At 34.0% G+C, this 10,646-nt stretch overlaps 1 protein-coding gene across 1 annotated transcript; it reads right to left on the bottom strand.

The window, feature by feature from the left end:
- Positions 1-4,392: 4,392 nt before the first annotated feature.
- Positions 4,393-8,963, bottom strand: LOC133323442 (ubiquitin-protein ligase E3B). Its single transcript, XM_061532368.1, has 10 exons — positions 8,793-8,963; positions 8,481-8,726; positions 8,227-8,297; positions 7,958-8,139; positions 7,496-7,876; positions 6,830-7,437; positions 6,638-6,756; positions 6,131-6,513; positions 4,745-5,542; positions 4,393-4,686 (listed from the first exon to the last, which is right to left on the bottom strand). Exons 1-10 carry the CDS (start codon positions 8,951-8,953, stop codon positions 4,402-4,404), a joined length of 3,234 nt encoding a protein of 1,077 aa, XP_061388352.1. The 5' UTR covers positions 8,954-8,963; the 3' UTR covers positions 4,393-4,401.
- Between the last annotated feature and the right edge of the window lie 1,683 nt (positions 8,964-10,646).

The raw sequence follows: 10,646 nt of genomic DNA, 5'->3' as shown, positions 1-10,646 counted from the left end.
GAAGACCCCTCATGATATTACAGCATAAATTTATAACAAAACAACCATTTTATATTTTACTAGCATATACCCGCTACTTCGTTAGCGAATGTGGGATGTATTTAAAACCACCCTATATCGATCATTATTGAAATTTTAGAACAATTGAGTACCATAGTATGTTCTCAAATATATTACTGTATCTCAACCCTACACACCCATTCCGACCGCAACAGAAATCTACCTCTATACTAAATTTGGTGTAATTTTTTACCATTTGTATTCTTGTTATACTTATTTTGAAAAAAAATCACCCAAATCCAAATTGAGTATCAGTTAGTCCACATTAATATAAATTTCCATAACTACCTACTTTAGCAATCATAAGTACGAATTTCCAACACTTCCCACATACCACAATTCTAATTCCAAATTTCAGGATTCTATCGGTTCACTTAAATCCAATTTGTATCACATTTAGTACCACTTAGAACACATAAGTAAAAATTTCCATTACTACCTACATCATGCAATCAAATTGAAATCATGAATTAGATAAAATTAATTATAATCCAAATAGTATCAACTTTAGTACACAGTAGTACGAATTTCCAAAACTTCCTACTTAACCCAAACATACACTCCCACAGTGATCCTAAATCCAAGTTTCAGGATTCCAACTCTATTGGTTCACCCACAATTCAAATTATAGCATATTTAGTACATAGTTGTACCAATGTCCAAAACTTCCTACATACCTCAATCCTACACCCGCACAGTCATCCTAAATTCAAGTTTCAGGATTCCAACTCTACTGGTTCACCCACAATTCAAATTGTACCAAATATAGTACATAGTTGTACCAATGTCCAAAACTTCTTACACCCCCACAGTCATCCTAAATCCAAGTTTCAGGATTCCAACATTATCGGTTGACCTACAATTCAAATTGTACCAAAGTTAGAACACAGTAGTACCATTTTCCAAAACTTCCTACCTACATCAATCCTACATCCCTACAGTGATCGTAAATACAAGTTTTAGGATTCCAACTCTATAGGTTCACCCACAATTCAAATTGTACCAAATTTAGTACACAATAGATCGAATTTCCAAAACCTTCTTCTTACCCCAAACCTACACCCCTACAGTGATACTAAATCCAAGATTCAGGATTCCAACTCTAACGCTTCACCCATAGTTTAAATTGTACCAAATTTAGTACACAGTAGTACGACTTACTAAAACCTCCTTCTTATCACAAGCCAACAACCCCATAGTGATCCTAATTACAAGTTTCAGGATTCCAACTTTATGGGTTGAACCACAGTTCAAATTGTACCAAATTTAGTACACAGTAGTACGGATTTTTAAACTTCCTACTTAACCCATAACAACACCCCACCAGTGATCCTAAATTCAAGTTTCAGGATTCCAACTCTATTGGTTCACCCACAATTCAAATTGTACCAAATTTAGTACATAGTTGTACCAATGTCCAAAACTTCTTACACCCCCACAGTCATCCTAAATCCAAGTTTCAGGATTCCAACTTTATCGGTTGACCTACAATTCAAATTGTACCAAAGTTAGAACACAGTAGTACCACTTTCCAAAACTTCCTACCTACCTCAATCCTACATCCCTACAGTGATCGTAAATACAAGTTTTAGGATTCCAACTCTATAGGTTCACCCACAATTCAAATTGTACCAAATTTAGTACACAATAGATCGAATTTCCAAAACCTTCTTCTTTCCCCAAACCTACACCCCTACAGTGATACTAAATCCAAGATTCAGGATTCCAACTCTAACGCTTCACCCATAGTTTAAATTGTACCAAATTTAGTACACAGTAGTACGATTTTCCAAAACCTCCTTCTTAGCCCAAACCAACACCCCCACAGTGTTCCTAAATCCAAGTTTCAGGATTCCAACTTTATCGGTTGACCCACAATTCAAATTGTACCAAATTTGGTACACAGTAGTACGAATTTCCAAAACTTCCTACTTAACCCAAACATTCACCCCCAGAGTGATACTAAATCCATGTTTCAGGATTCCAACTCTATCTGTTCACCCACAATTTAAATTGTACAAAATTTAGTACACAGTAGTACGAATTTCTAAAACATTCTACACACCCCAATCATACCCCCACACTGATCCTGAAACCAAGTTTCAGGATTCCACCTCTATCGATTCACCCACAATTCAAATTGTACTAAATTTAGTACATAGTAATACCAATTTCCCAAACTTCCTACATACCCTAATTTTACACCTCCAAGGTGATCCTAAATCAAAATTTCAGGATTCCAACTCTATCGGTTCACCCACAATTCAAATTGTACCAAATTTAGTACACATTAGTACCAATTTCCAAATCTACCTACATACTCCAATCCTACACCTCCACAGTGATCCTGAATCAAAATTCAGGATTCAAACTTTATCGCTTCACCCACAATTTAAATTGTACCAAATTTAGTACACATTAGTACAAATTTCTAAAACTTCCTACATGACTCCAAATTTCATGATTCTAGCTCTATTGGTTCACCTAAAATTCAAATTGTTCCAAATTTAGTACCATTTAGTACCCATAAGTATTATTTTCTTAAACTGAATCCTGACCCTAATCCTACATCCCTACAGTGATCCTGACTCCAAATTTTATTGTTCTCGCTCTATCGGTTCACCCAAATCCAAATTGTACCAATTATAGTACGATTTAGTACTTTTCGTACTCATAAGTAACAAATTTCCAAAACTACGTACATACCCCAATCCTATACTCCGACGGTAATGTTAATATCAATTTTCAGGATTCTAGCTCCATTTGTACCTCCAAATCAAATTTGTACCAAATATAGTACCATATAGTACTTTTCGTAAACATGAGTACACGGTTTCAAAACCATCTCCTTATATCGACCCTACTTCCCAACCCTAATTCACATTCCAAATTTCAAGTTTTTAGCTCTATCCGTTCTCATGCTACAGAATTGTACCAAATTTAGTACATTTTCGTACATTTCGGATAGTTGTAGTTCGAATTTCCAAAAACCCTTTGGTACATCTATCCTACACTCCATCAGTGACCCTCAATCCAAATTTCAGAGTTCTAGCTCTACTGGTTCGCCAAATACAAATGATATCATATTTAGTACTTTTTAGTACTTTTCGTACCCTTCTAGTACGAATTTCCAAAAACCCAGCCTTATCTGTCACATTTGGGCCAAGAGTGACCCTCACCCAAAATTTCAAGATTCTAGCTTCAGCCGTTTCGTCTGGGCGTTGATGAATCGTTAAATCAGTCAGTCAGTCAATCAGTCAGTCAGTCAATCACTTTACTCTTTTATTAGTATAGATTATCGTACACAAACACAGCATTTTAGTATTTTATTTAAAATATTTTCGGTGTATACATAATTATAATATAATATTAGATCATATTTAATTTTGTATGTATATATTGAAGATTATGTATATTGTATGCTAAACGTTTTACTTTTGTGTGTGTATGTGAATGTATAATTACAAGATAATGGATTTGTTTTTACACAATACAACGACTACAATAATATTAATGTGTTAAAATTTAAAGAAGAGCAAAAAAAAAAAACAAAGAAATAGGCAATATTATATAAATATTTTTTTTTTTTTTTTTTTTTTGTAAAAAATCAATATAAATTTTAACTAAAAATTTCAATCCGAATCAATCATTTCGTTGATATATTCTTTTCGAATAACAAAATGTGGTTTTCAATCCAATTATATATTCTTTTTGTTGAAAAGCAAAAAATCATCCAATATCACAGTTACTAATAGAATAGAATTGAAGTGACCATTAAAACAAAAACATGATTGACTGGTGAAAAATTATGCACAGTTATTATAAATTAACAAGAAAAAAAAATAGCATAATAAAAAAGAAACATAAAGATATAAATTGTTAATTATTTTAAGCAAAATTCAAAATAAATTTTAAATTACTTTTGTATACCGCCTGATAGTCCATAGCATTTATATTTAATGGTTCACAAAACAATGAAATCTTTGAAGACTATTTTCTTCTCTTAAAAAAATCATAAGAAAGGTGTCTTTGTGGACCTTTTTGCGAATATGAAAATCAAAAAATTATATTATAAGTAATTTTCGTCTCGTAAATTTTAAATTTTCATTTCATTTCGATTTAGCCACCATATTGAGGTTATGGAAATGTTATTGAATTTCGCCTTATAATAATTACCCAAATATGTTAATAGTTATTAACATTTGTGTGAATTAGAAAAAAAAAACCTACAGCTAATTGAAAAGAAATATTCAAAGTCGAATATTGATATGTGGGTTTCAAAAAAAAAACAAAATAAAATAAAGGGATAATTGAAAATTGCATCCTCAACCTCTTCTCAAATTAAGATAACTCAAAACCGGTATTACTGGTAACTGCATAACGTAATTTATCTCTCAACGTTGATTTCTTTTGATAATTTGGCAACTTGAGTAAATTAAAGCAGGTCGAGGAGGTGGGTAAACGATTTAGGGGATCCTTTTTTCGTATTGTAAAGAAGCCACGAATAACACTGCCAATGGTATCGCCAGTATCCTCATCATCGCCCACTTCAACACAACGTATTGAAAAGGGTGGTTCCAAATGGGCAAAACCCAATAGTGGGGGCTTTGAACAGCTGGTAACAAACTAGAAAAAATGGCATATAACAATATTGAAACATTATTGCATTCTATTGTTTTCTTACCTTTAAAAACAATTTCTTTTCCTCTTCGGTGAAATCTTTAGCCAATATATCCCACAACCAACCGATGACACGATGTGAATCATGAAAGCCACCATAATACTGGGTATGTTTACGTAAATCCTTCAAATCCAAGGGGACCGTATCGCCTGATATCAACCGTTGCAATTCGGGCGGCGAAAACAACGACAGCCATTCCGGATTGACAATACTTCGAAAACCACGATTGAATGCCTGAGTCTGTTCACGTATCTGAGTGTTCATATGAAAATAGGCCATATAATGTATATAAACTAATTTATTGTGATCGGTCACAGCACGTCCTTTACCGCCCGGATGCAATTCATGGGTAACAATTTTACCCATAACATCTTGGTCCACGGAAAATGTTAAATTCAAATCGGCCACGTCATGTTCATAGTGTTTAATAAATGTCAGACTTTTATACAGTTCAGCATCCAATGATGGCAACTCATCCATACAGGAGTAGAGGGCCTGATGTGTCTGGCCCAAAAGCTGCGAAAGGAAGAATGATGCAAATGGTACATCAACGACAATGCCTTCATAGACAGCCTTGCCCAACATGCGACCCACGAATTCAAACAGCTGCAAATGATTATCTTGTACATAGGATATGGGCGAAGGATAGAGTCGTTGATCTGAGGTGGTTTTGAAAAGATTTAATGCCGGATCGAATACACGTTTTATTGTCTCTTCGAGAAATTCTTTGAAAACACCATCTTGATCGATGCCAGCTTCGTGGAGACCTTGTTGATTGATGAAACGTACACGTATTACGCCCTAAAGGTATGCAATACAAAAAATAAAGATTAGATATTTTACATAATGTAGATAAAATAGCTAAATTGATAAATATATTGGAATGTAGATGGCGTTGCTAAGCATTTTACTTTAAGACTACAATATTTTCCAATTGTAAGAAACATAGTTCGAAGTATTAATACTGCACTCGAATGTCTAAATAATACAAGATAATCTGGTACTCTCCCCCCAAGCGAGTTCAGAGACAGGTTAGCAGGGCTTTTAAATAAATCCGACGTGGTCCTGACGTACCGGGGTGAGGGAATCTCCGAGAACGGCATTCACTATGTATTCCATAAATAAGTCAGCAATTACATCAGTGTTATTCTGACCTGCTGGATAACCTTTATATCGTTGGACCTGTTTCTCTAGATCTTCCAGATCCTTCTCTGGGTGGGAAAGTTCAATTCACAATGTGTGGTTAGGATTGTTCTCTCTGAAGCAACCAAACAGGGAAGAATCTTCATCACCTCATGTTGTACATTTCTTCTCTCTCTCTCTCTCTCTCCTATCTCTCCTTCTATAAATTTCAAACTAATTGTCTAATATAAAATATTAAAAAATTACCTTTAAAGCGTGTGGTTTCAAAGCGGCCAACTGACGATAACCATCCTCTACAATACGTTCACGATGTACAACAATCAATGCGGATCGCGGCGAGGCACATGCTGATTCGGTTAGGCCCAATACCGCTTTTTCGTTTTGAACAAATTTACGAAATAGCTTAACACGATCTTCATGAGGTATAATGTGAGGCATTTTTTGCAACAATATAACGGCATGACGTTTACCCTTTTCCAAATCATTAATAAAAGTTGAGGGTTTAACTTCGGGTATTAACCAATGATTGGGTGGAGTGAAACGACGACGACAATCCCGCTTATATAGACACAACATTAGCATGTGCAATGATACAAAGACTGGGGATTGTGTGATGTTTTTTGTATTGCCTGAAATGGGAAATTGAAATATTGACAGAATATAAGAAAAAAAGTTCATTTTGATGTAAGTAATTGTGCATGCGATGACATTTTTGTTTATAAAAAGTTTTGCTTTCTTATTTTCAATACTTACCAAATATATCTTCATTTATGATACGATATAAAATATTATTTAAAAAATATGTCAGCATAACAAAATCGTTTAGTTGAAAACATTTCTGTTCGGTGTACATTTCGTGTTCATCAAGTACGCTAGAAAAAGAAAAAAAAACACAACTCAAAAACTCTATTTTATATTAACAAGACATCTCCATTCACCACTTACGTTACATAATGAGTCATACAATCACAAAAGAGCATCAACATTTGTGTTTGAGGCTTATTTTGAAAATCTTCACATTTGAATAATTCCAAATATTCCTTGAGAGCACAATTAGGTCCCATCGATGTCAAAAACAACCACAAATCATAGAACACTTTGTCCACAAAACAAATACCTGTCAATATTTCCAATTTCAGCTGTGACAAGGTATTCAGAGCTGAATAATACATGGCACAGATGCGTGACACTTGTATTACTTCGGGAGAATCTAATTTACGCCATGCCACCTTAGAGGATTTATTTAGATTCGTACGAGTTGAACTGCGATCAAGAGCTCTACGCAACAAATTACTTGTTGAGGCTAAACTGGGTGCTTGAAATTCAATACGCTCAAAGTTTACATTGATCTCTTTGAGTAGATCGCCCAATAGAATTTGTAGACAGCGCAATGCCCACAACATGTGAAATTGTTTCTTAATGATGGCAACACATTGGTTTTGTGCCGGATCCTTGGATGGTGTATGCCAACCCAATAATTCATGCCACTGTGTAAATACTCCCTTTGACGAGGATGTACTGGGTATATTTTCAAAAAGCATTGTAACAGTGTTCTGTTGGGAGAGAAAATGTTAGAAAATGTAGTTTGCACAATTTTTCAGATTTGCTTACCGTCAGTAGAGGATAGGCCAAAAGTTTTGCCTCGGTCACATTTTCTATATTAAAGAGATTAATTATGTTCCCCAGTAAAGCCAAGCTTTTGGTGCCAGGCATGCTGCTGCCATAGTCCTTAAACCAATTCATATCCTCAGATATGTTTAGCGCCCGCTTTAAAATCCACATTGAAGACATTTGTTCAATGCATTGCGGAGCCACAGCATGTAAATGATAAACCAGTGCCGGCACTGATAATATTTCAATTAGAAATTGTGCCATAATATTACGTGAAAAATCACCATCTATCAATGGTCGCGTACACAATGTCATTATGGCAATCAATGAAACAGGTTTCAATGACAAATCTTCACGTGCCGTGCCCTTGAGGAGTAGACTCTATAGGTGATAAAAAAGTAGATAGTAATTAATATATTAATATATCAATGGGTGGAATTGTATATATATTTCCGAGCTTACCCTCATTATTTTGAAGAAATCATTTTGTATTAGATTGCCTTGTATGTTACAGCATATTTTCTGTAGTGCCGCTTGTACTTTTTCAAATTGTTTTATTCTTAAAATACCCCAGGATTTTGGAGATGTGAATACCACCAATGTATGCAAATATAGAGCCAATGATATGCTATCAGCATGATTTTCTGAAATAAAAGAATATAAGTGAGAAAGGAGAATACGCAAATCATATTGTGCTTGTGACATATGTTAGGAGTACCAAAAATAAGTACCTGGTTTGATATCCTGCAGTAACTGAAGAATAAAGTTCAGTAGAGTCTTAATGTGTGCTATCCATGCCAAGCTGAAAATATATAAAAAATGCAATTTTAATTTAAACCTTGAATTACATATTATTATTAGCCAACACTATATGACTTATTTTTTCAATTGCAATTTTCCTTCTTATTTGTTTTATTGTTTATGTCTACTTTTGTCGTATTTTTAATTTATTTACTTTATTTTCTGTATAATAATTACTTCTTACCTTTTATCTTTTTGCAAACACAAAGTGGCATATGAAAGCTTCGGCGAATCACTTTCCATTGACTTATTCAAGTAGCGACACAAACGTTCAATACGTTCTCTAGTTTCTTCATTATCTTTGTATAACTTGTAATGTGTCAAGAAACGCAGAAATACTGGATACACCACAGATGCGGTATATAAATCGATTTTTTCCTTTTGTTCATCACCAGCTGGATTGATGGGAAGAAGGGCATCAAAATCATTTCTAAAACAAAAATGAAATTTTATTCAAATATAGCATAGCTCTTTTGAATATTTCAATCTAACATACATTATACGTTTTTGAAAACGCCTACGGCACAAAAATCCTTTTACCGTCGATTGTATTTTAATGGCAGCCTCTGTTCGTTTCTTTTCGAGAGCCCTTTCTTCTCTGGCTGCCTTGGTCTGTTCCAGAAAGGTTGTTTTTTGCGATTCCGTACCAGTGAACATTTTCACAATGGATTTGCAGCAAATGTAGATAAATCCAATTAGTTCCTCACAAGCTTATATAGGGCATATTAGTCTTATTTAGGTTCTAAAAAAAAAAGACATATTGATTGTTACAAATATAATAAAAATTTTAATTGAAATATACATATATTGAAAATAATTAATGCTATTTCTGTTCGTATCCTTTTTTTAGAATTGAATCTTATAAGGGTTAGGACACCATCCAGAATAACCTAACGAAAAAAAACATTTAGGAAGCTTCAGCACAGGATAAGGACAGAAATATAACTGTCGACTACAACAAGCGTCGACAAGTTCGAAAAAAACATTTTGGAAGCTTCAGCATATGGCAAGGTTGGAAATATAACAGTCGACTACAACAAGTTGATATGGTATAGCTGTCGCTGAGTTTAAAATCATTGGTCGAGTTTAAGGCGGACCGTTCCGTATCAATCAATCCGATTATCGTGTGAACGCACTAGGCTAGGAACAACATTCTAAGATCTTTGCCCGGCACCTCCTGGGACATCCCTACCATTATAATGTGATGATTGAAGGCATCCATGAAATCTGTGCATTAACAGACCAACATATCAAACACTGAAAGAATGTTCATGATCATGATCTATAGGAAGAGACCTAAAGACCTATCAAGCAGGTCAAAATAACAATAACCTTAGTGCAGACGTCCCGTCAGTAGAAAAATGGGATTAGCTAGACCTTCACCGTGTTAGGCCCTATTCAGATGGAATAGCCAACGCTTTTCAAAAATACACACAAAATGTTTCCTTGATAAATAATAATATTAACATTACAACATATTATATTTACATTAATTTTCCTCCATGAATTCGAACAAAATCTTTTGCCGTGTGAGTGCGTGTGCTTGTGTGCCAAATTCTAAATTCTTTCCAACTTACAATTGTCGTCATTCATTTTGGAAACCATTTTCAATATACACAATGTAGTATCTAATCACATGAATAATTGCTTTACTGGTTTTGTGTACAGACTTTCGTTTGTTATAAGCAATTTATAATTTTAGAACATTTACAGAACTTAATTTCCGTTTAAAAATAAAATTTGTGCATTGATGACATAGTGGTCATTATAATTCTTGCTTTTTTTCTGTTCTTTGCGTTAAAAAATTCGGTGTCCGTTTAGCGTTGCATTTAGGCCGAATTATTTTTGAAATGCCGTCAAAAGTTCTTTAAATTATTTCATTTTTTCTCCACTTCTTAGGAAAAAATCTTTTTTCTTATAATGAACAATAATAATAAAAAGCTTCTTCTTCTTATTGATTGTACAAAATGAAATGTTAACACTCTTCTTCTTTCACTTTTGTTACAAAAGGTATTTCCATTGAATTGATAGCATAATACAGTACGTTCAAAAGCATGGCACAACTATAAAAGGTAACAACAAATCCCAGCTAATTTCATTCCAACGTAATACTAGTGTCAATATGAATTTGACAAATTATGTTTTTAAAAATAACCCATACAATTCGATATTGTTCTTTAGTAAATGTCCTCCCGTATTCAATTTACTCAATCTGCCTGCTGGGCAATGGCAATGGCTCAATTATAGGAAAGATGTGGAAGCGATAGAAATATAAATTTGATATATTTTCATTCATGTTTTTCAATTTTATTATCAGTCTGTTTTTGTAAAATTCTAAACGAACGCATTC

This window comes from Musca vetustissima, unplaced genomic scaffold (assembly GCF_032173495.1).
Source record: "Musca vetustissima isolate MV318-11 ecotype Yass unplaced genomic scaffold, APGP_CSIRO_Mvet_v1 utg15436, whole genome shotgun sequence".
Taxonomy (NCBI): domain Eukaryota; kingdom Metazoa; phylum Arthropoda; class Insecta; order Diptera; family Muscidae; genus Musca; species Musca vetustissima.
This window is presented reverse-complemented; position numbering and strand designations above follow the sequence as displayed.

What these genes read in the sequence shown, in the direction of transcription:
- LOC133323442 (XM_061532368.1), bottom strand. Translation starts at nt 8,953, where the DNA reads ATGTTCACTGGTACGGAATCGCAAAAAACAACCTTTCTGGAACAGACC. An exon ending in CGTTTTCAAAAACGTATAAT is followed by an intron (nt 8,727 to 8,792) that starts GTATGTTAGATT and finishes TTTTTGTTTTAG; the next exon opens with AAATGATTTTGATGCCCTTC. An exon ending in TGGCCTATCCTCTACTGACG is followed by an intron (nt 7,438 to 7,495) that starts GTAAGCAAATCT and finishes CTCTCCCAACAG; the next exon opens with AACACTGTTACAATGCTTTT.